This window comes from Pseudophryne corroboree, chromosome 1 (genome assembly GCF_028390025.1).
Source record: "Pseudophryne corroboree isolate aPseCor3 chromosome 1, aPseCor3.hap2, whole genome shotgun sequence".
NCBI lineage: Eukaryota > Metazoa > Chordata > Amphibia > Anura > Myobatrachidae > Pseudophryne > Pseudophryne corroboree.
Window position 1 is genome coordinate 299,221,329 of NC_086444.1, and position 26,092 is coordinate 299,247,420.

Consider the following 26,092-nt stretch of genomic DNA (forward strand, 5'->3'; position numbering starts at 1 on the left):
CAAAACACTGGCTGCTTTTTCTCCCCAAAAATAAAACCCCTTTTATGTGGTACTTGGGTTCATGTCAGAAAATGCGTAACACATTTTTCATTGCTGAGATCATGTAACGGATGTTCCTAGTGGATTGTGTATATGTCTCAACCTCGTCGCCACTGGAGTCAGACTCCGTGTCGACATCTGTGTCTGCCATCTGCGGTAACGGGCGTTTTTTGAGCCCCTGAAGGTCTTTGAGACGCCTGGGCAGGCGCAGGCTGAGAAGCCGGCTGTCCCACAGCTGTTACGTCATCCAGCCTTTTATGTAAGGAGTTGACACTGTCGGTTAATACCTTCCACCTATCCATCCACTCTGGTGTCGGCCCCACAGGGGGCGACATCCCATTTATCGGCCTCTGCTCCGCCTCCACGTAACCTTCCTCATCCAACATGTCGACACAGCAGTACCGACACACCGCACACACACAGGGAATGCTCTGACTGAGGACAGGACCCCACAAAGTCCTTTGGGGAGACAGAGAGAGAGTATGCCAGCACACACCAGAGCGCTATATAATGCAGGGATTAACACTATAACAGTGATTTTTCCCCAAATAGCTGCTTGTATACATATATTGCGCCTAAATTTAGTGCCCCCCCCTCTCTTTTTAACCCTTTGAGCCTGAAAACTACAGGGGAGAGCCTTGGGAGCTGTCTTCCAGCTGCACTGTGAAGAGAAAATGGCGCCAGTGTGCTGAGGGAGAAGCCCCACCCCTTTTTCAACTGACTTTCTCCCGCTTTTTCTGGAATACTGGCAGGGGTAATTTTACATCTATATAGCCTCTAGGACTATATATGATGTAGATTTGCCAGCCAAGGTGTCATATATTGCCCTCAGGCAATTGCTTCTCAGGGCGCCCCCCCCCAGCGCCCTGCACCCATCAGTGACCGGAGTGTGAGGTGTACATGAGGAGCAATGGCGCACAGCTGCAGTGCTGTGCGCTACCTTGGTGAAGACCGAAGTCTTCTGCCGCCGATTTTCCGGACTCTTCATGCTTCTGGCTCTGTAAGGGGGACGGCGGCGCGGCTCAGGGAACGAACACCAAGTTCGGGTCCCGCGGTCGATCCCTCTGGAGCTAATGGTGTCCAGTAGCCTAAGAAGCCCAAACTACCACCTGTTAGGTAGGTTCGCTTCTTCTCCCCTTAGTCCCTCGCTGCAGTGAGTCTGTTGCCAGCAGATCTCACTGTAAAATAAAAATCCTAAATATACTTTCTTTCTAGGAGCTCAGGAGAGCCCCTAGTGTGCATCCAGCTCAGCCGGGCACAAGAATCTAACTGAGGTCTGGAGGAGGGTCTTGGTGGGAGGAGCCAGTGCACACCAGGTAGTCCTAAAGCTTTCTTTAGTTGTGACCAGTCTCCTGCGGAGCCGCTAATCCCCATGGTCCTTACGGAGTCCCAGCATCCACTTAGGACGTCAGAGAAATAGGGCATAAATTAACTAGTGCACTACTATGGTTCATAAAATGTACAATTGCTGCAGAGAAAGTTGTCTCTCTAAGGGGCCCATTTATCATTGATCGCATATTCAATGTGATCTGGGAGCGATATTAGCGTCCAGGATCACATTGCAATATGCAATCACATAGGCTGGATGTATGATTGTGTACCCGTTGGGTCAGGGGCTCTAAAAGTCCCTGTGATGTGCTGAGTAAGCTGCCAGGGCTTCTGTGCATGCGTGGTCCCGCTGATCGCACATGCACAGAGGACATTTCGGCGAAGGGTTCACACTCTGGATAAACCTGCCAGCATTTCATTCTGCAAAGAAACCTATAGGGTATGCGGCTGCCAACAGGAATGGAGAATCGCAGCAGGTATCACAGATATCTACAGCGGTCCCTTCTACAAACATCCAGGGGATACTTAATATTTGCGGCTAACCCCTGAAAGCAGGTGTTTTGAGAAAATAGCTGCAACTATTTTTTGATAAATGGGCCCCATAAAGCATTGAGACGGGCCCCTTCAAAATGTTGCTATGAGGCCAAGAATACTGGAACTGATAACAGCAACAAAGAACAAAAAAGCGCTCTAACAGAAGGCAGACATGGGTATGCATAGCATATAAATAGAATACTACAAAGCTTTCTGTGGTTGCACCATATGTATGCATGCACAGGAGATATGCAACCATAGCCCTCTTCCCTGACTGAGTTAAGAGGTTCTCAGATCAGTTGCCAGAATAACTCTCCCTGATTGACTTTAGATATGTGGAGATCAAAGACAAGAGTTGCATGTGCAACTACTGGTGACCTCTGATGGCTGGACACTATAGTGGGACACCTAAGAATACAGGTGAAAAGGGAAAAGGATCTAGACATGAGTGAAATGTGCAAGGTACTGCCAGAAAATGGAATAATAAAGGTGTGAATACTAGGATTTGGTTAGGTTTAGGGGACTAATGTTTGCAGTTATCAACTCCAATGAGACATTTGACCATGGTCTGGGAAGAATACAGGAAACGCCCGTATTGTCTGTTCTCATAATCCCACATACTCGTAATGATGGCACAAATTCAAAAGAAATCCACACTATGAGAAAAACACCTCAATATGATCCAAAGACTCTGGAAACCAATTAGATGTTGCTTTCATTTTATAAATTGCTCTAGAAAAGAACAGAATCTGACCACTGCTATGGCCAACACCACCTTTTCTACTATCTTTCATAAGTGTTCTCCTAGGTCTTTTGAGAATTTATATGTGTATGTCTTTAAGTAACATACTGCAGTTTCAGTTTAAGAAACCATAGAGTAGGAAACCATCTTGATCCAAAGTAACAGGCTGGGCAAACAAGTCTAGTGTACACAGATTTTAAGGCGGTTTTTCTTTTTACTATGTCCCTGGAAAAACATAAGCCTAAATGTTGCAAATGCTAATAGCAGTTTTTGTGTACCGTGTGTCAGGATCTAGTATTGATAAACAAAATCAGACCTCAGTAATCTGTATATCTGTATGTAGTAAGACCATTTTACTCACCTCTAACTGCAGAGAATCTATCTTTTCATCCTGGCATGTGTCCCCTTCACATTCATATTGCACTATTTTTCCATCCGTTTTGTTTGCAACCAATCGATGAACATAATTATCTGAAGGTGGAGCAAAGACAAGTTACTGAGCAAAAACAAATAAAATAAAAGATTATGGGGTAATACATGATTTAATTCAACCATTAAACTACACTGGCTAGCCATTTAAAAATAATCAGTAAATGTAGGGTACGCTATCTACCTACTTTCCATCACATACACACACATAAGTAAATTAGGTTACAGAGTTTTATTTAATAAAAAAACCCATCAAGTTCACAATCAAGAAGTATGATTTACAAAAGTAATCCATGTGTCATCCTGATTGCCTTTATCTGAGAACTGCATAGTTTAGAGACTATCCTAAGACACATTGTAAATTCCAGTTATGAAACACACAGAAATACCAGGATATGTGTTTGCTCACCTCCAGCATAATCCCAGACTCTGTGATTGGTCAGTTGCATTGCGTAAGTATGCTGCGTTTCCTCAAAATGCTTATATGCATGTCTGCTAACATACCTACCACAGCCAATATGGCCACAAATTAAACAGATCCAGAGATTCTGCAAGACATAGATCAATGAGTTAACCAGTAGTGTTCCACTATCAACTTTAATTACCATTTGTAAAACAGTTTTTTCCAACCTTTCTTAAAAAAATACTGAAATAGGATATTTGGTTACTTACCATTTAATACTTTTCTCTTAAGCAGGCTGTGGAACACTGGACCGTGGGATTGCAGGTTGGAGCTGGAGCTGGCACTTAAATTTTAGCTTTCAAAAGTAGGGAAAAGATGGTCAAGGACCAAAACCTCATATGACTGAATGTGAGGGAGGGAACGCAGTGTCCCAGAGCCTGCTTAAGAGAAAAGGATTCAACGATAAGCGATCAAAATCCCATTTTCTCTTGCAACAAGGCTGGTGGGACACTGGATAATGGGACGTTTAACAGTGGCCCCCAGGGTAGGAAACGCTCAGGCTGCCTGACTAGAGAACTGTACACCCAAAGTGTGTGTCGCCAAATGCAAACACATGAAAACAGTGAAAAAACAAACAAACATGCAGACAGAGGACCAGGTAGCTGCACGACAGACCTGTTGCATCAAAGCCCTGTGTCGCCTCACCCAGGAGGTCACCACCGCCTTAGCTAAGTGTAGTGTTGGTCGGCCAACATTAGAATAGGCTCAAGGGATGACTGAACAGATTAAACTCGCAATGGTTTGCTTAGCAGCTGGTCAACTGCGTTTATGTGCGTCGTAAAGAACAAGCAGAGAATCTGTGCGGCAGACAGAAGTCTTGACCAAATAAGTCTGCAGAGCATGGCTACAGCTTGCACAGCTAGATTATTCCGGTCTTGGGAAGTCACGGAAGGAGGAAAAAATAAGAATTTACTTACCGATAATTCTATTTCTCGTAGTCCGTAGTGGATGCTGGGAACTCCGTAAGGACCATGGGGAATAGCGGCTCCGCAGGAGACAGGGCACATCTAAAGAAAGCTTTAGGATCACCTGGTGTGCACTGGCTCCTCCCCCTATGACCCTCCTCCAAGCCTCAGTTAGGATACTGTGCCCGGACGAGCGTACACAATAAGGAAGGATTTTGAATCCCGGGTAAGACTCATACCAGCCACACCAATCACACTGTACAACTTGTGATCTGAACCCAGTTAACAGCATGATAATAGAGAAGCCTCTATAAAAGATGGCTCACTACAACAATAACCCGAATTTTTTTTTTTTTTTTTGGTAACAATAATTATGTACCAGTATTGCAGACAATCCGCACTTGGGATGGGCGCCAAGCATCCACTACGGACTACGAGAAATAGAATTATCGGTAAGTAAATTCTTATTTTCTCTGACGTCCTAGTGGATGCTGGGAACTCCGTAAGGACCATGGGGATTATACCAAAGCTCCCAAACGGGCGGGAGAGTGCGGATGACTCTGCAGCACCGAATGAGAGAACTCCAGGTCCTCCTCAGCCAGGGTATCAAATTTGTAGAAGTTTACAAACGTATTTGCTCCTGACCAAGTAACTGCTCGGCAAAGTTGTAAAGCCGAGACCCCTCGGGCAGCTGCCCAAGATGAGCCCACCTTCCTTGTGGAGTGGGCATTTTAAGATTTTTGGCTGTGGCAGGCCTGCCACAGAATGTGCAAGCTGAATTGTATTACAAATCCAACGAGCAATCGTCTGCTTAGAAGCAGGAGCACCCAGTTTGTTGGGTGCATACAGGATAAACAGAGAGTCAGATTTTCTGACTCCAGCCGTCCTGGAAACATATATTTTCAGGGCCCTGACCACGTCAAGCAACTTGGAATCCTCCAAGTCCTTAGTAGCCGCAGGTACCACAATAGGTTGCTTCATGTGAAATGCAGAAACCACCTTAGGTAGAAATTGAGGACAAGTCCTCAATTCTGCCCTGTCAGAATGAAATATTAAATAAGGGCTTTTATATGATAAAGCCGCCAATTCTGACACACGCCTGGCTGAAGCCAGGGCTCACAGCATCGTCACCTTCCATGTGAGATATTTTAAGTCCACAGTGGTGAGTGGTTCAAACCAATGTGACTTTAGGAAACTCAACACAACATTGAGATCCCAAGGTGCCACTGGAGGCACAAAAGGAGGCTGTATATGCAGTACCCCTTTTACAAATGTCTGAACTTCAGGCACTGAAGCCAGTTCCTTTTGGAAGAAAATCGACAGGGCCGAAATTTGAACCTTAATGGACCCTAATTTTAGGCCCATAGACAGTCCTGTTTGCAGGAAATGGAGGAAACGACCCAGTTGAAATTCCTCTGTAGGGGCCTTCTTGGCCTCCCACCACGCAACATATTTTCGCCAAATGCGGTGATAATGTTTTGCGGTTACGTCCTTCCTGGCCTTGACCAGGGTAGGGATGACTTCATTTGGAATGCCTTTTTCCTTCAGGATCCGGCGTTCAACCGCCAAGCCGTCAAACGCAGCCGCGGTAAGTCTTGGAACAGACAAGGCCCCTGCTGGAGCAGGTCCTTTCTTAGAGGTAGAGGCCACGGTTCGTCCGTGAGCATCTCTTGAAGTTCCGGATACCAAGTCCTTCTTGGCCAATCCGGAACCACGAGTATAGTTCTTACTCCTCTCCTTCTTATGATTCTCAGTACTTTTGGCATGAGAGGCAGAGGAGGGAACACATACACTGACTGGTACACCCACGGTGTTACCAGAGCGTCCACCGCTATTGCCTGAGGGTCCCCTGACCTGGCGCAATATCTGTCTAGTTTTTTGTTTAGACGGGACGCCATTATGTCCACCTTTGGTTTTTCCCAACGGTTTACAATCAGGTGGAAGACTTCTGGGTGAAGTCCCCACTCTCCCGGGTGAAGGTCGTGTCTGCTGAGGAAGTCTGCTTCCCAGTTGTCCACTCCCGGAATGAACACTGCTGACAGTGCTATCACATGATTTTCCGCCCAGCGAAGAATCCTTGCAGCTTCTGCCATTGCCCCCCTGCTTCCCGTGCCGCCCTGTCTGTTTACGTGGGCGACTGACGTGATGTTGTCCGATTGGATCAATACCGCCTGACCCTGAAGCAGGGGTTTCGCTTGACTTAGGGCATTGTAAATGGCCCTTAGTTCCAGAATGTTTATATGAAGAGATGTCTCCAGGCTTGACCATAAGCCCTGGAAATTCCTTCCCTGTGTGACTGCTCCCCAGCCTCGCAGGCTGGCATCCGTGGCCACCAGGACCCAGTCCCGAATGCCGAATCTGCGGCCCTCTAGAAGATGAGCACTCTGCAACCACCACAGGAGGGATACCCTTGTCCCCGGTGACAGGGTTATCCGCTGAAGCATCTGAAGATGCGACCCGGACCATTTGTCCAGTAGGTTCCACTGGAAAGTCTTGCGTGGAATCTGCCGAATGGGATTGCTTCGTAGGAAGCCACCATTTTTACCCAGAACCCTTGTGCAATGATGCACTGAGACTTGGTTCGGTTTTAGGAGGTTCCTGACTAGCTCGGATAACTCCCTGGCTTTCTCCTCCGGGAGAAACACCTTCTTTCTGGACTGTGTCCAGGATCATCCCTAGGAACAGAAGACAAGTCGTCGGAACCAGCTGCGATTTTGGAATATTGAGAATCCAATCGTGCTGCCGCAACACTACCTGATATAGTGCTACACCGATCTCCAACTGTTCCCTGGATCTTACCCTTATCAGGGAATCGTCCAAGTAACGGATAACTAAAATTCCCTTCCTTCGAAGGAATATCATCATTACGGTCATTACTTCAGTAAAGACCCGGGGTGCCGTGGACCATCCCTACGGCAGCGTCCGAACTGATAGTGACAGTTCTGTACCATAACCTGAAATACCCTTGGTGAGAAGGGTAAATTTTGACATGAAGGTAAGCATCCTTGATGTCCCGAGACATCATGTAGTCCCCTTCTTCCAGGTTTGCAATCACTGCTCTGAGTGACTCAATTTTGAATTTGAACCTCTGTATGCAAGTGTTCAAAGATTTTAGATTTTAAAATCGGTCTCACCGAGCCGTCTGGCTTCGGTACCACAATAGTGTGGAATAATACCCCGTTCCCTGTTGCAGGAGGGGTACCTTGATTATCACCTGCTGGGAATACAGCTTGTGAATGGTTTCCAAAACTGCCTCCCTGTCAGCGGGAGACGTCGGTAAAACAGACCTTTGGAAACGGCGAGGGGGATACGTCTCGAATTCCAATTTGTACCCCTGAAATATTACCAGAAGGATCCAGGGGTCTACTTGCGAGTGAGCCCACTGCGCACTGAAATTCATTGAGAACGGGACCCCACCGTGCCTGAACTTGTAAAGCCCTAGCGTCATACTGAGGGCTTGGCAGAGGCGGAAAAGAGTTTCTGTTCCTTGGAACTGGCTGATCTCTGCAGCCATTTTCCTCTCCCTCTGTCACGAGCAGAAAAGAGGAACCCTTTTGTCCGCTTGCCAACCAGGCCTGCGCCTGATAATACGGCGTCTTATTTTGAGAGGCGACCTGGGGTACATCCCCTCTTTTAAGGCAATACTTCCAAATGCCGTTTGGAATCCGCATCACCTGACCACTTTACTGGTATAATTGGACAACGCACTTATACTTGATGCCAGTCGGCAAATATTCCGCTGTGCATCATGCATATATAGAAATGCATCTTTTAATTGCTCTATAGGCAATAATATACTGTCCTTATCTAGGATATCATATTTCCAGTCAGGGAATCCGACCACGCCAACCCAGCACTGCACATCCAGGCTGAGGCGATTGCTGGTCGCAGTATAACACCAGTATGTGTGTAAATACATTTTAGGATACCCTCCTGCTTTCTATCAGCAGGATCCTTAAGGGCGGCCATCTCAAGAGAGGGTAGAGCCCTTGTTCTTACAAGCGTGTGAGCGCCTTATCCCCCCTAGGGGGTGTTTCCCAACGCACCCTAACCTCTGGCGGGAAAAGGCATACTGCCAATAACTTTTTAGACATTATCAATTGTTATCGGGGGGAAACCCACGCATTTTATTTCTCAGATTCAGGAAAACTACAGGAAGTTTTTCCTCACCAACATAATACCCCTTTTTTTTTGGTGGTATTCATATTATCAGAAAAGTGTAAACTTTTTTCATTGCCTCAATCATGCAATGTGTGGCCCTATTTGGAAATCACGGTCGTCTCTTCACCGTCGACACAGGAGTCAGTATCCGTGTCGGCGTCTGTATCTGAGGTAACGGGCGCTTTAGAGCCCCTATATGAGACGTCTGGACATGCACAAGCTGAGTAGCCGGCTGTCTCATGTCAACCACTGTCTTTTATACAAAGCTGACACTGTCACGCAATTTCCACAGTACATCCACTCAGGTGTCGACCCCCCAGGGGGTGACAACACTATTACAGACACTCTACTCCGTCTCCTCATCATTTTTCTCCTCATACATGTCGACACAAACGTACCGACACACAGCACACACACAGGGAATGCTCTGATAGAGGACAGGACCCCACTAGCCCTTTGGGGAGACAGAGGGAGAGTTTGCCAGCACACACCAGAGCGCTATATATATACAGGGATAACCTTATATAAGTGTTTTTCCCTTTATAGCTGCTGTATTGTTTATACTGCGCCTAATTTGTGCCCCCCTCTCTTTTTTAACCCCTTTCTGTAGTGTAGTGACTGCAGGGGAGAGCCAGGGAGCTTCCCTCCAACTGAGCTGTGAGGGAAAATGGCGCCAGTGTGCTGAGGAGATAGGCTCCGCCCCTTTCTCGGCGTCCTTATCATCCGTTTTCTTGTATGTTTTGGCAGGAGTTAAATGCATCCATATAGCCCAGGAGTTATATGTGATGCATTTATTTTAGCCATAAAAGGTTTTCTAACGATTTATTGCGTCTCAGGGCGCTGCCCCCCCAGCGCCCTGCACCCTCAGTGACCGGAGTGTGAAGTGTGCTGAGAGCAATGGCGCACAGCTGCGGTGCTGTGCGCCTACCTTTATCTGAAGACAGGAAAGTCTTCTGCCGCCGATTTTTCCGGACCTCTTCGTTCTTCTGGCTCTGTAAGGGGGCCGGCGGCGCGGCTCCGGTGACCCATCCAGGCTGAACCTGTGATCGTCCCTCTGGAGCTAATGTCCAGTAGCCTAAGAAGCCCAATCCACTCTGCACGCAGGTGAGTTCGCTTCTTCTCCCCTTAGTCCCTCGATGCAGTGAGCCTGTTGCCAGCAGGTCTCACTGAAAATAATAAACCTAAACTAAAACTTTCACAAAGAGCTCAGGAGAGCCCCTAGTGTGCACCCTTCTCGTCGGGCACAGAAATCTAACTGAGGCTTGGAGGAGGGTCATAGGGGGAGGAGCCAGTGCACACCAGGTGATCCTAAAGCTTTCTTTAGATGTGCCCTGTCTCCTGCGGAGCCGCTATTCCCCATGGTTCTTACGGAGTTCCCAGCATCCACTAGGACGTCAGAGAAAAATTAAAAACTATTTCCTGGTTAAGGTGGAAGGCAGAAAGAAGGTACAACTGAAACAAAGGAACCGTACAGAGAACTGCTCTATCGTCATGGAGGACGAGAAAAGCCAGCTTAAAAGACAAAACCCCTAACTTGGAAACATGCCAAGTTGAGGCAACAGACATAAGGAAGACCGGCTTCTAAATAATTAACTGAAGATTCGTTGCATGTAAATGCTCAAATGGAGCCTGCGTGAGAGCCAATAGGACCAGATTAAGATTCCACAGTGCCACCAGCGGACAGAACGGTGGTTGAATAAGCACCACACCCTGTAAAAAGGTGTAAACCTGCCTCCAAACCCACCTGAAGGAAAGCCTAGAAACAACAGAGACAAAACTTGGACGTATGAACCCTTTTCAGCTCACAGCACAAGATGTAACGTTTCCAAACTCTGAGGTGATTGCAAGAAGAAACCGGTTTCAAATGCCCGATTACAAAAGCCAGGCCATTAAAACCAACCAAGGAAAGTCCTCGTGTAGAAACAGACCTTGTTGCAGCAGATCACTACGAAGACCTGCAACAAATTTGTTGGCTTAAGGTTCCATAGCTAAAGCCACTCATTTCAAGGCTACTAAAGGTCGAATAATGACCAGAGAATCTATTATAATAGACTAGAGATAACTTTCCAAGTTTCAGCTAGTGGATCCCTAAAAAATGCTGAGCCCTTAACAGGAAGGGCTGTGGCTTGAGCTAAACGTGCAACCTCAGTGACAACCATGGGAGGTAGTTTCCTCTTGGATAAATAAGCCATTGGAAACAAAATTGCGAGGAACAGAGAACTTTTTATCAGGTGCATTCTATGCCTCCTCGACGGAAATGGAGAGATCCGTAGAAGGAAAAGTACTTTCCTGTGCTGACTCTTGAAATGACCCACAGCTACCACCTAGGGATCCATATCTAAGAGTAGATATGGCACACAGCAGCAATGAGGTCTTCCAGCAATAAGGTCCTCACCCTTCGGGACAATGCCAGTCTCTGCAAGTCCATCCTCCTCCTTATGCAAATTAAAAATTTCTAACAGAGTCCTTGATTGGGAAAGACGATTCAAGTCCACCCTCCTCATGTGCCTTGCACATCTGAGGATTCTTGAAAAAGCATGGTAAATGAGAGCAAACTGTTGCAAAACCCTACGCCATATGCTGCCTGGGACGGAGTCAGGGTGTGACAAGTGTGGCTGGGAACTTTACCCTATAGAGGGAAAGAATCCTGCCAGTAAGATAAGGGAACTACCATGAAGCGCAACTATCTTTACAAGGACTGACACCGGTCTGCCCAAAGCCTGAGCCACTGCAGGTTTTACCATGGGTGATGCAGCGCCCTCTGATGCCTGCGCGTCTCTGGGCTCTATATTCACAAGGCCCTTCGAGTCCCACTGTCCACAAGGCAACTGTACTTTACACTGAGCACAAGTAAAAAACATTGCCACAGTACTACCCCAAAACTTAGTGGCGCCATAATACAGTAAAACCCCTGCTGTTTCCAGATTGATTTGTAAGGAAAGACAGCAGGTATGTACTTAGCAGCTAAACCCAATTAGCAAAGAGTAAACAAAAACAGTTTACATAGGCAGCTAATACAATAATAAGGGAACACACAACAGAGGCTGCTGGGAGAAGAAGTGTTTACTACTGTGAAATGCCAGAGAATGAGCAGTCCCTGTGGAGGAATAGCGTCTATGCATCCCCTGCTGTATGCAGGACTTGTAGACTGTAGCGCTGCAGGAAGGGGAGTGCAGCACTGGAAGCTCCACCCCTTCCATTCTCCACTCTCCTAGAACACAGAGAACTTTTCTTTGTTGGGAAAACCCTGATTAAGACAGACTACACGGGGTAGGCTCTAGCACGCACATTCCTCCTTTTTGTATAAAAAAGGCAAAATGGCTCCTGTCATCTGGGACCGCACTATACAGAGTTACCCTCTAAAAGGGCATCATTGTGCGCCGGATCTCAGGCCCAGGTGGTCTCGACGTAGACCGGACTGCTGTGGGGGTTCCCACTGAGTGCAACACCCCCCTGCCACAACCGCACTCCAGCAAGCTGAACAAAGCTCCGAGCAGCTGCTACACTCATACTGTGCGCTGCTACAAGCCTTAGTAATTCGTAAAAGAAAACTACAAATAAAAAAAAAATAAGCTACAACAAAAGGCTGCACAGCAGCCATCTAAAACGTGCCCTACTCCGTAGGCACCTAAAGAACACTGGAATTGTTGGGTTTGCGAAGTGAGGAGGTTAATTTTAAAAAGCTACAGCATAATTTAAGTGCCAGCTCCAGCCCCAACCTGCAATGCCATGACTTAGTGTCTCACCAGCCTTGCTGCAAGAGAAAATATCCATGCACAGATGAAAAGTAAATGAATCATTAATTCATTCATTAATTCAAATAATTAACACCAATCTCATTTCAACAATGTATGCCCATCTAATATAACAAATGAAAACAGGATTTTAATTACCTACCGGTAAATCCTTTTCTCGTAGTCCGTAGAGGATGCTGGGGTCTACATTAGTACCATGGGGTATAGACAGGTCCATTAGGAGCCACTGGCACTTTAACAGATTAATAGTGTGGGCTGGCTCCTCCCTCTATGCCTCTCCTACCAGAATCTAGAAACTGTGCCCGAGGAGACGGACAACTTCGAGAGAAGGATTTTACACAGATAGTGGCGAGATTCACACCAGCTCACACAAACAAGGCAAACCAAGCTAACTGGCTTGAAAACTCAGCAACAGCTGAATAACATTATTGAACCAAGTAATAACGCAGTACTTAACCAAGAACAAAGCAGTACTGAATCAAGTAACCACTGCAGGATAACGAAGCGCTGGGCGGGCGCCCAGCATCCTCTACGGACTACGAGAAAAGGATTTACTGGCAAGTAATTAAAATCCTATTTTCTCTTACATCCTAGAGGATGCTGGGGTCCACATTAGTACCATGGGGGGGGTCTTCAGTATGCCGGCAGTCAGGCTCCCGGCGACCAGCATACCGGCGCCGGGAGCCGGCATACCGACACTTATTCTCCCTCGTGGGGGTCCACGACCCCCCTGGAGGGAGAATAAAATAGTGTGGCCGTAGCGTGGCGAGCGCAGCGAGCCCGCAAGGGGCTCATTTGCGCTCGCCACACTGTCGGTAAGCCGGCGGCCGGCCTCCCGGCGTCGGTATGCTGGTCACCGGGAGGCCGGCCGCCGGCAGATCGTAGTGAACCCCCATGGGGATGTACCAAAGCTCCCAGAACGGGAGGGAGAGCGCTGAGGCTCCTGCAGAACTGATGGACTAAACTTAAGGTCCTCAGAGGCCAAAGTATCAAACTTGTAGAATTTTGCAAACGTGTTCGACCCAGACCAAGTAGCCCCTCGGCAAAGCTGTAAAGCCGAGACACCCCGGGCAGCCGCCCAGGAAGAACCCACCTTACAAGTAGAGTGGGCCTTAACAGATTTTGGACACGGCAGTCCTGCCGTAGAATACGCATGCTGGATAGTGAACCTCATCCAGCAAGAGATCGTCTGCTTTGAAGCAGGACACCCAAGTTTCTTGGGATCATACAGGACAACAGAGAGTCAGATTTTCTGTGACGAGCAGTCCTCTTTCACATAGATTTTCAGAGCCCTTACAACATCCAAGGACTTTGACGGAATTGAGGAGTCAGTAGCAACTGGCACCACAATAGGTTGGTTGATATGGTTGATATGAAAAGCCGACACAACCTTTGGAAGGAACTGCCGACGTGTCCGGAGCTCAGCTCTATCTTCATGGAAGATCAAATAGGGGCTTTTACAAGACAAAGCCCCCAACTCCGACGCACGTCGAGCAGAAGCTAAGGCCAACAAAGTGACAGCCTTCCACGTGAGAAACTTGACTTCAACCTCCTGTAGAGGCACGAACAATTTCGATTGGAGGAACTGTAACTCCACGTTAAGATCCCAGGGTGCCATAGGCGGCACAAAGGGAGGCTGGATGTGCAGAACCCCTTTCAAAAAAGTCTGAACCTCAGGGAGGGAAGCCAGCTGTTTCTGGAAGAAAATGGATAAGGCTGAAATCTGGACCTTTATGGATCCCAATCTCAGGCCCATAAACACACCTGCTTGCAGGAAGAGGAGACACCGTCCCAGTTGAAACTCCACCGTAGGAAACTTCTTGGATTCACACCAAGATACATACTTTTTCCAAATACGATGGTAATGTTTACACGTTACTCCTTCCCTAGCCTGTATCAGGGTAGGAATAACTTTGTTCGGAATGCCTTTCCGAGCTAATATCTGGCGTTCAACCTCCATGCCGTCAAACGTAGCTGCGGTAAGTCTTGATAAGTGAACGGCCCCTGTTGTAACAGGTCCTCCCGCAGAGGAAGAGGCCTCGGATCTTCCAGCAGTAGCCCCAGAAGATCTGCGTACCAAGCCCTTCTTGGCCAGCCCGGAGCAATGAGGATTGCCTGAACTCTTGTTCTCCTTATGAGCTTTAGAATCCTTGGAATGAGTGGAAGTGGAGGAAATACGTACACAGACTGGAACACCCACGGAGACACCAGAGCGTCCACCACCACTGCTTGCGGGTCTCTCGACCTGGAACAATACCTCCGAAGCTTCTTGTTGAGGCAGGAGTTCATCATGTCTATCTGAGGAACCCCCCAAAGATGTGTCACTTCAGTGAACACCTCTGGATGGAGCCCCACTCTCCTGGATGGAGATCGTGTCTGCTGAGGAAGTCCGCTTCCCAGTTGTCCACTCCCGGAATGAAAATTGCAGACAGTGCCAACGCATGTTTTTCTGCCCAGAGGAGGATTCTTGTTACCTCTGACATTGCAGAAGATGTGACGCTTGGAGAAGACCCTTAGTTCCAGAATGTTTATTGGAAGACTGGATTCCAGACTTGACCACCTTCCTTGGAAGGTTTCCCCTTGAGTGACTGCGCCCCAACCCCGGAGACTTGCGTCCGTGGTCAGTCCAGAATCCCAAACCTGCAGCCCTCCAGAAGGTGAGACATTTGCAGCCATCAGAGGAGTGAAATCCTTGCTTTCGGCGACAGACGTATCCTCAGGTGCATATGTAGATGAGACCCCGACCACTTGTCTAAGAGATCCAGTTGGAAGGATTGAGCATGAAATCTCCCGTACTGTAGAGCCTCGTAGGAGGCAACCATCTTCCCCAGAAGGCGAATGCACTGATGAACCGATACCCGGGCTGGCTTCAGGACACCCCGGACCATTGTTTGAATCACCAACGCTTTTTCCTCCGGTAGAAACACCCTCTGCACTTCCGTGTCGAGGATCATCCCCAGGAAAGACAATCTCCTTGTCGGCTCCAAATGAGACTTCGGAAGGTTCAGGACCCAATCGTGTTCCCTGAGCAGACGAGTCGTGAGAGCAATGGACTCCAACAAGGTCTCCCTGGTCGACGCCTTTATCAGCAGATCGTCCAGATATGGAATTATGGGGGTCATTCCGAGTTGTTCACTCTGTATTTTTTTCTCGCAACGGAGCGATTAGTCGCTAATGCGCATGCGCAATGTCCGCAGTGCGACTGCGCCAAGTAAATTTGCTATGCAGTTAGGTATTTTACTCACGGCATTACGAGGTTTTTTCGTCGTTCTGGTGATCGTAATGTGATTGACAGGAAGTGGGTGTTTCTGGGCGGAAACAGGCCGTTTTATGGGTGTGTGCGAAAAAACGCTACCGTTTCTGGGAAAAACGCGGGAGTGGCTGGAGAAACGGAGGAGTGTCTGGGCGAACGCTGGGTGTGTTTGTGACGTCAAACCAGGAACGACAAACACTGAACTGATCGCAGATGCCAAGTGTGGAGCTACTCAGAAACTGCTAAGAAGTGTCTATTCGCAATTTTGCTAATCTTTCGTTCGCAATTTTGATAAGCTAAGATTCACTCCCAGTAGGCGGCGGCTTAGCGTGTGCAAAGCTGCTAAAAGCAGCTTGCGAGCGAACAACTCGGAATGACCCCCTATGTTCACTCCCTGTCTGCGGAGGAGAACCATAATCTCTGCCATCACCTTGGTGAACACTCTCTGTGCCGTGGAGAGACCAAATGGCAGTGCCTGAAACGGATAGTGACTATCTAACAGTGCAAACCTAAGATAAGCCTGGTGCGGCGGCCAAATCAGAATGTGGAGGTACGCATCCTTGATATCCAGGGATACCAGAAACTTTCCCTCTAGACCTGAGATCACCGCTCTCAGAGACTCCATTTTGAACTTGAACTCCCTCAGATAAGGGTTTAACGATTTCAAGTTCAAAATCGGTCTGACCAAACCATCCGGTTTCAGTACCACGAAAAGGTTTGAATAGTAACCCTTGTTTTGCATATGCGGTGGAACTGTAACAATGACCGCTGACCTTTCCAATTTTTGAATAGCTTCCTATAGGACAGCCCTGTCTGTCAGTAAAGCTGGCAAGCCTGATTTGAAGAATCGGTGAGGCGGGAGTTCTTGAAACTTCAGTCTGTACCCCTGGGATACAATATCCTGTACCTGAAACGTCTGAGCCTCGCACCCACCAGACCGTCCTCCAGGCTGTGCGGTCCACAGTCATGCTGAGGATTTTGAGGAACCAGAAACAGGCTTCTGGTCCTGGGAAAAAAAGGGGGGAAATAGGCAGCGCTAACAATTTAAATGAAACTGGATGGTCTGTACCGGTGCATTTAATTTAATAAAATTGTAAATACACATACAACACATATACATACAAATTAAAATTATAATTGGAAAGGTCACCCCAAATTTGTGCAAATTAGCCAGTTAATTGTTGGATGGCTTATAGCTGCAAAGGACAGTTTTCAATCTCCTTTAGAACTGATGGCACAGTCCATTATGTCATACCGACTGCATAACATCCGCTAGAGGATAGTCCCAGTTATAAATTCAATAAGGGTCCTCACCAGAGCTACGGTTGTCTTCAATGTTGCAGTCTATGGTAGATAGATGATAGGAGATGGTCCAAAAATTGATTAAGTCCAATCCAAGGAGAAGTCGGCATGCACATCAATTAAAATTGATGTGCATAATTGCAGCTATAAGCCATCCAACAATTAACTGGCTAATTTGCACAAATTTGGGGTGACTTTTCCAATTATAATTTTCTTTTTTTTTGTAATAAACAATTTATTGAGTTGGTCACAACACAATACCGTTAACAAAAGATAATTACCGGTGATGCAATCACAAATATCAAAATAAGAAACAGTAATGCTATAATGGTAATTGACATATAGTGAACCATTTTTAACATAAGTGAGGGACGAGGAAGAGTTCCTCAACTGAACCGGTCATAGAACCGGTATAAGAAGAAAGAAAGAAAGAAAGAAAGAAAGAAAGAAAGAAAGAAAGAAAGAAAGAAAGAAAGAAAGAAAGAAAGAAAGAAAGAAAGAAAGAAAGAAAGAAAGAAAGAAGAAAAAAAGAGCAAGAGAAAACGATAGTGTCCCTGGGGCAGGACCTCGGAGGGGGGAGAGGACGTATCAATAATTAATACCAGGCCTGGGCAGTTCAGAAAAAAGGAGACTGAGCATTCTGGGAAGCCATCCATGGACCCCACACTCTGCCAAATGAAGAGGCGGAGTGATTAATTAAGCTGGTCATGTACTCCATTTTATAAATGTACCATATATGAGAGAGAACTGTTTGTAATGAGGGTGCAGTGGGTTTCTTCCAGTCTACAGCTATTTGGCATGTAGTAGCTGAAATTATGTGCCGAATCAGTTTATCTTGATGCCTATTTAATGCCGGGAAACCCAATGGGAGTAGTACAAATTTAGGGTCGAGGGGGACGGAGATTTCAAGGATCTAAGAGCGATGATTTCTTTCCAAAGTGCAGTTAGTTTCGGACAGGACCACCATACGTGAATAAAGGTGCCCTCCTCTTGACAGCCCCTCCAGCATCTATCTGAGGTATTCGGGTACATAGCACTTAAACGGGAGGGCACATAGTACCACCTATACAGAATTTTATAAATATTTTCTTTTACCTTGACAAAAATTGAGCTTGAGGTGGCATTTCCCCAGATCTCCTCCCATTCTTCAGGATCTAACTGGATGCCTAAATCCTTTTCCCAAGCCGATTCATGGGGGTCTCGTATGGCGGGGGCTTCCTCAGTCATTAACGTATATAAGGTAGAAATTAGACCTTTAGTAGAGGAGCGACGTAGGCAAAGAGTTTAAAAATTGGTAAGGGGCCTATTAACCAACAGATTACCCTTTGTAGAGTGAAAGTGTCTGATCTGTAGAAAACAGAAGAAATCTTTGGATGGGAGATCTACTCTCTCCTGAATCTGAGAAAACTGGGGAAAGTGGAGGTCTCTAGTGATATCATTAAGAAATAGAATGTCGTTCCGCTTCCAGCAGGCAAAGGATGTTTTAACCATCCCGGGAGGGAAATCAGGGTTATGAAATAGGGGAATTATCGGAGATGGAGTGGGGGCCAGTTTATATTTCCTATTGGCAAAATCCCAGATAGATAAGGAACGAGAAACAATAGGATGTGCCCTCACAGACCGTGGGCGGGTCTCTCTAGTTAGCCAAAGGAGGGAGGAGGTGGTGGTAAGGCCCAATTCATCAGCTTCAATATCGACCCAAACCTTTTTCATATCAGAGCGGCACCATTGGACACACTGAGCCAGTTGGGATGCCAAATAGTATCTCTTAAAGTCGGGAATACCCAGTCCTCCAGCGTGCGAAGGTCGCTGTAATATTTTCAACCTAACTCTAGGGCGCTTGCCATTCCAAACAAAGTGAGAAGTTTGAAATTGTAAAAATTTGAAAACGTAGGGAGGTATATAAATTGGCAGAGTTTGAAAGAGATATAAGAGCCGAGGAAGAACATTCATCTTCACAGAGTTCATTCTAACGATCCATGATATACATTGAGACGACCACGCTTGAAGGTCGGATTTGATTTGGTCTAGAATGCGGGGGAAATTGGCCTGGAAAAGCTGGTGAAGGCTACGTGTCAAGAAGATACCCAAGTATTTTATCTTTTGTTTATGCCAATGAAAGGGGAATGACGTTTCCAACACACGTTTGGTGGGAGCTGGTATGTAGAAATCAAGTACCTCAGTCTTACTCGTATTAATTTTGTAACCTGAATATAAGGAGTAAAGACTGATTTCAGAAAGGAGTGGTTGTAAAGCCTAGATAGGGTCGGAAAGAGAAATTAAAACGTCATCTGCATATAAGGCTACTTTGTGCTCTGAGGAGCCAACTCTCACCCCCGAGATAGTTGGGTTGCTGCGAATCCTGGCAGCTAGGGGTTCCATTACTAACGCAAAAATCAGGGGCGAGTGTGGGCAACCTTGTCTAGTACCATTGGCTATCCCGAAGCCCGAGGATGTTATTTGGTTAATGGAGACTCTTGTCGTTGGGAGATCGGTATAAAGCCGAAATACCGTCGTAAAATTTTCCAGAGAACCCCATAGTTCGGAGAACTGCGAAGGCAAAAGGCCACGAAATACGGTCAAACGCCTTCTCCGCATCCAACGCCATTAAGAGGGCGGGTGTTTTGTGCTTGTGAATAGAATGCAGTAAGTCAATAGTTCTCCTGGTGTTATCGGGTGCCTGTCGACCAGGAATAAAACCTACCTGGTCAGGGTGGACCAAGTAAGAAAGAAGGGGAGCCAAACGAGAGGCCAAAATCTTAGCGTAAATTTTCAGGTCAACGTTTAGCAGAGATATTGGTCTATAGTTTTGTCAAAGTGTGGGGTCCCTATCGGGCTTCGGGATTACCACAATACCAGCCTGAGTAGTAGCCGAGTCAAACGATGCTCCATCCAGAATGTTATTGAAGAGAGATGTAAGGTGGGGTACCAGTTCCGTGAGAAATGTCTTATAATATTGGGCAGTCAGCCCATCAGGGCCTGGGGCTGCTGAAGATCTCATTGACTGAATAGCCATTGTCGTCTCCTCTATAGAAATGGGTTTGTTTAGTACTAAGGCCCTCATTCCGAGTTGTTCGCTCGTTGCCGATTTTCGCTATATTGCGATTAGTCGCTTACTGCGCATGCGCAAGGTTCGCAGAGCGCATGTGCTTAGTTATTTTACACAAAAGTTAGGTATTTTACTCACAGCATAACAAGGATTTTTCATCGTTCTGGTGATCGTAGTGTGATTGACAGGAAGTGGGTGTTTCTGGGCGGAAACTTGCCGTTTTCTGGGTGTGTGCGAAAAAACGCTGGCGTTTCTGTGAAAAACGGGGGGAGTGTCTGGAGAAACGGGGGAGTGTCTGGAGAAACGGGGGAGTGTCTGGAGAAACGGGGGAGTGTCTGGAGAAACGGGGGAGTGTCTGGAGAAACGGGGGAGTGTCTGGAGAAACGGGGGAGTGTCTGGAGAAACGGGGGAGTGTCTGGAGAAACGGGGGAGTGTCTGGAGAAACGGGGGAGTGTCTGGGCGAACGCTGGGTGTGTTTGTGACGTCAAACCAGGAACGAAACTGACTGAACTGATCGCAATGGCTGAGTAAGTCTGGAGCTACTCAGAAACTGCTAAGAAATTTCTATTCGCAATTCTGCAAATCTTTCGATCGCAATTCTGCTAAGCTAAGATACACTCCCAGAGGGCGGCGTCTTAGCGTGTGCAATGCTGCTAAAAGCAGCTAGCGAGCGAACAACTCGGAATGAGGGCCTAAAAGCTGGGATTCGGAAATGCGGGGCAAAGGTGTTGATGACAAATATGATTGCACCTCCTCGGCCCTATTAGGGGAAGACAAGTTTGGGTCTGGCAGATTGTAAAGCGAAGTACAATATTCTTTGAATTCATCCACCATAACCTTGGGATCATAAGTGTAAGATTTCAGTTTGCTAGAATACATTTTAGTGATCATACTTTTCGCCTGTTAACTTCTCAATTTGTTTGCCAGGACTGTATCTACTTTATCGGCTTTGTCGTAAAAACGTTGCCGTAGTTTCTGGAGAATAGTCGCTGCACTATTAGACAATAAAGTATTTAACTGACCTTTGAGTCTGTCAATTTGTGACAGTAAGGTAGCACAAGGAGACTGTCTGTATTGTGCAGTTAAAGAAGCTATTTGAGATTCAATGGAAGAGATTTTCTGGGTAGCCTTTTTTTTTTTTAATCGCAACAGATTTGGCTATTAGATGACCCCAAAGAGTGGCTTTATGAGCTTCCCAAAGAACCCCAGGAGAGATATCAGGGGAGGAGTTGTCCTCAAAATAATGTTGTATGGCCACCCTAATTTCAGCTTGAGTGGAGGGGTGTTGTAAAATAGAGTCATTGAGTCGCCACTTGCGCTCCCCATGAGGGATTCTGTAGATATCCAATAGGATATAGACCCCAGAGTGGTCGGTCCATGTGAATGGTGTTATCCCCGCATCAACAACCAGAGAAGAGATAGAGTGAGATATATGTAACATATCTATCCGCGAGTATAGTTTATGAGGAGCTGAAAAGTGAGTGTAATCCTTTGCCGAAGAATGTTTTAAACGCCAAGAGTCACACATACTGTATAGCTTCAGGGAAGAAGTAAGAGTGTTTGAGGCCTTTAAGGAGGCGGGAGTCAGTTTATGAGGATGAGGAGAGGTGCCGAGAATGAGTCTATCCAAAAGTGGGTCAAGTATAGTATTGAAGTCTCCCCCCAAAACTATGTGTCCCTGCGCGGATCTACTGATATGTCTAAATAGTGAGTGAAAGAACTGGGACTGGTCTTGGTTGGGAGCATATACTGAGATCAAAGTCAGGGTCTCAGACCTAATAGTGCCTGACACCATTATATAGCGTCCCTCTGGGTCTGCTATTGTGTGGGTATGTAAAAACGGGATGCTGCGATGAATTAGGATAGCAACGCCTCGTTTCTTGCAATTGGCGGATGCAAAGAAAGTCTGAGAGAATTGTTTACCTTTAAGCTGTGAGTGATGACCAGTGAGGTGAGCCTCCTGAAGAAATACTATATCTGCTTTCTCCCGTCTGCATGCACTCAGGACAATAGTGCGTTTCCTAGGGGAATTGAGTCCGTTTACGTTAATGGAGAGAAGCTTAAGTGTCATAGGGTACTACAAGGGAGGATCTTAACATAACCTGCCACGGTCGACATTCTATAATGAAAGGAAAGTCAGTCCTCACAATCCGCCGAGGACCGCCCCAAAGAAGGAAAAAAGAAACAGAAAAAGGGAGGAGTAAAGATACAGTCAAGAGAAAAAAGTTAAGTAGGAGAGAAGAGCCCATATGGGCAAGAACCCTGTCAAGATGGGTCCCGCATAGGGACCGCCACAAAAAATACAATCCATCAAAATTAACAATTAAGAAAGGGAGCATGTGGGGTAGTGGCAAAAAACATATAACACGGCTGTTTGAAAACCTGAACCTATAGATTTCAGTCCGAGCTTAAACATTTAAAACAAGTCCCCAACATCATGAGGGGGTTATCATCGTCGAACCTGTGGGGGGAAGAGAGAGGGAGGAAGGGAGGAATAAAAAAAGAAAAAAAGGCAACACACCGAAACATACTCTCATCAAAAATCACATTGTGTAGAAGGCTACATCTATCACATTATGACATAACTATTCAAAGGATATCATTATTGCAGTCAGATTGTGCAAAAGGACACGCCTGCCCATCAATAAAGACCATGAGGTAACATATAAAATCACCAACAAAACCATGGAGAGACCCGGTGCAGCCAGTCATTTTCAAGTATGTTCGCCAGTCTTTTCTTGTCGACAGGTCACCCTTGTCCACTCCGGCTGTGGTGGTCGGGGACGTTGAGGCTTCGGGGATAACGCAGAAGTAGCGGAAGAAGAAGCCTCATCCGGAAGAATATCAAGCTTATCCAATAGCTCCTGTCCCTGCGTCAGGGTTTTAATAGCATGAACCGTGTTGTTGGCAAAAACATGAAGCATAAAAGGGAATCCCCAACGATAACGAATTTGTTGTTGACGGAGGACTCTTGTGATTGGTTGGAGATCTCGATGTTTTTGGATCGTCGAGGTTGCCAGATCCTGAAATATTTGAATCTGTATCTCTCGAAAAGTAATGTCTTGGGTATCACGGATTAATGATAGGATTCTTTCTTTGGAGCGGTAGTAGTGTAGGCGTACTATCACGTCTCTAGGTGGTTGAGACGGAGAGGGTTTGGAACGTAGAGCTCTATGCGCTCTGTCGCACATGCAGTCCTCTTCAGTAAGTTCAGGCACTAGAAATTGGAACAGATCTTTTAAGAAAGCAGGAAGCGCCGAACTCTGGATCGATTCCGGCACATGGCGGATTCTAAGATTATTACGGCGCAAACGATTTTCTTGGTCTTCTTGGCGTTCCTTTAACCATTCCACCTCCTCATGAAGCCTGGAAAGTTCCTTATCAAGGCGTTGCTGTGATCGACAGAGGTCGTCTGTTTTTGATTCTAAAAGATCCGTTCTGTTGCCCAGAGAAGCAATCTCAGTTTTAAATTCCGATACCGCTTTAGACAGTTCTTGTTTAAAGGCCGATTGGACGCCTTCCAAAACGCCCGTCATTACTGCTTGGATCTGTGGATCAATGCTCGGTACCGAAGAGACAGGGGAGGAGGGAGATTCCGGAGAAGCCATTTGAGATGCGACACTTTCAGCTTTGTTGCCAAAAAAATTTGTAGAAGCTGGGGGATTTTTCTTCTTGTTCTGTGCCATAATCAACACATGAAAGCAGATTCAATCTTCAATGAAAAATAGTTATGGTATATCACAAAAAAAAAAAAAAGGGGGGGGGGGGGCGGCAAGGGAAGCCACAGGTCGTCACAAAGGTAAATATCAATAAATCAGGACAGCCGAGCGTCACACATTCAGAGAAGCATAATGATACCACGTCTGGGCATTTTAGGACTACAGAAGTAAATTCAGGTCCGGTGTAGCAGAGAAGAGGGGTAGCTCAATAGCTGCGCCCTGGGTTCAAACCGACGGGTTCGAGCACAGTGCGTCCGGGATCACAAAATGGCAGATGCAAGTCCACCGCGGGTGCTGCACAGACCCCCCCACTATGGTAGATGAGACAGAAGATGTAGCTAAGCCGGGTTGGGGAGGCACATGGAGTCAGCAGCTGTCTGGAGGCCGGGGAGCAGGCTCAAGATGGCAGGCGCTGTAGGTCTCACTGTCACCCTGTCAGTGGGTGCGTGACGCCAGACGAGCTAGGCTGTAGTGAGAGGCGCCTCGTATAATTATCGTTGTAGCGGATGAAATAGGGTGGCGCAGTAAACTTGGGGTGCTCAAAACAGGAAAGTGTTGGGAAAGATAATTGCAATCAGAGAAGCCGCCACTAGGGGGAGCTCCAACTTTAAATTCACAACAGGCAACACGTAGCTAGGAGCTGCTGATTTCACTCAAACAGTGAGATGGGTGAGGGAGGGGGGAGCAAGTGCACGGCCAGATCAACACTTCTACTCACCACCCCAACCTTAGCATTCCAGACAGACCAACACCAGGGAGTAAGGCTCTGCTAACTGCTCTCCTCCAAACGGTCGGCAGGCATCCACTCAGCCGTAGCAATGCGGGTCTGCACCTCTCGGCTCCACAAGATGGCCGCCGCTGACAGGCTCCAGCTGGGTCCCTCCGGGCAGCCGCGGCACAGCGTCTCACAGCCAGGTGGGTTTTAGGGGGATCCCTGTCCTCTCGTTGCCGCTCACAGTCCGGGCTCTCTAGGAACGGGTGGGGGCCGTCACCAGACGCGCAGCGCCCGGTCCCACCGGAAGTCCGCCCGGCGGTCTCCGCATGGCAGGTCCCGGCTTCTTGGTCACGGGGGGGCCGCAACCTGCAAGGGCAGAGAATCTCTGTCCTCCGGCTCCGCAGCACACCCCCGGCTGCCCGAACAAGTGTATGTAACGGGACGGTTGTTCTAGTGGGTTTGGGCAGGCTTCAGCACTGAATAGGAGGCTAAATGATAGGGATTTTGCCAGAGCTCAGCCAAAACGCGTTCTCTCGGTTAGTTTGCTAAGCCACGCCCCCACTTTTTTTTTTTTTAGGTTTTATTTTTTTTTTAAATGTATGTGCCCTGTATATGAAAATGTAGACCCACTGTAGATTTTGCCAGGCAGACCTCAGTCCACAGACAGTGTCAACAAATACAAACAGCGGGGTATCTGTTCAATAGTGGAGGGAGAAATAGCCAGGGGGAGCGTGCACACAGAACAGCAGTAAAGACTGCTCATCAGATTCCTCAGGAGCCGGCCGTGGCTTGGAGGCAGCAGCCGCTGCAGACAGAGACCTGCCGGGGGAGAGAGGAGACAGCCAACCCCGGCCGCGGCACTTCCGGTCACGGGAACCGGCGCCAGAGTTAGCGGTCGAGGCAGCAGGTGAGAGGAAGCAGCGGCACGCCAGAGGACATGGCGCGCTACTCCCCAGGAGCCGGCAGGGGCCGGGAGGCGTCAGTCGCTGCCGACAAAGACTTACTGGAGGAGAGAGGGGACAGCTATCCCCGGCCGCGGCACTTCCGGTCGCGAGCGTCGGGACTCAGCGCCGCACCACCGCAGCAGGAGGCAGCCTCACCTATAAGTCCACGTCTGGGGCAGCAGGTGAGAGGGGGCAGCGTCTTCAGTGCAGGGCCAGACCCACGGGATGAAAGGGCTTAGGCGTCACCTCCGGGCTCCAGTTCAAATTTAGTCCCCGGCTTCAGTGGAGTGTACAGGCATCAACCCGCAGAAATGCAGGAGGCACTTCCCGGCTCCGAGGTCTGAAACACCCAATGTGAGCAGGCTGCTGTTAGAGTGTATCTAAGCGGGCTACGGTCTGCAGCAATTCGGGATAAATGTCCAAAAAAAAAAGCCCGTTTATATGACCGTCTGTCAGGAGCTCTGCAAAAGAACAACCTCTCCAGTTGCCAGTCAGGCCACGCCCCTATAATTTTAATTTTTATGTATATGTGTTGTATGTGTATTTACAATTTTATTAAATTAAATGCACCGGTACAGACAATCCAGTTTCATTTAAATTGTTAGCGCTGCCTATTTCCCCCCTTTTTTTCTGTTTTAAACAATTTATAGGAGTGACATGCTATTTTGGTAGCAGCTGATTAGTGAACCAGCCCTAATTAAGCGCCTGACCTTTAACTTCTTGGTTATTTTGCATTCTGGTCCTGGGAGCCTG

General features: G+C 47.3%; 1 protein-coding gene across 2 annotated transcripts in view; it reads right to left on the minus strand.

The window, feature by feature from the left end:
• The window catches only part of BRAP (BRCA1 associated protein), a 155,897-nt gene that overhangs the window by 14,183 nt on the left and 115,622 nt on the right, over positions 1 to 26,092 (minus strand). For both annotated transcript variants that reach the window (XM_063964394.1, XM_063964393.1), the window contains exons 8-9: positions 3,483 to 3,621; positions 3,006 to 3,115 (exon numbers count right to left, since the gene is read on the minus strand). In XM_063964394.1, coding sequence (XP_063820464.1) covers positions 3,006 to 3,115; positions 3,483 to 3,621 — 249 coding nt within the window. The remainder of the gene's footprint in view (positions 1 to 3,005; positions 3,116 to 3,482; positions 3,622 to 26,092) is intronic.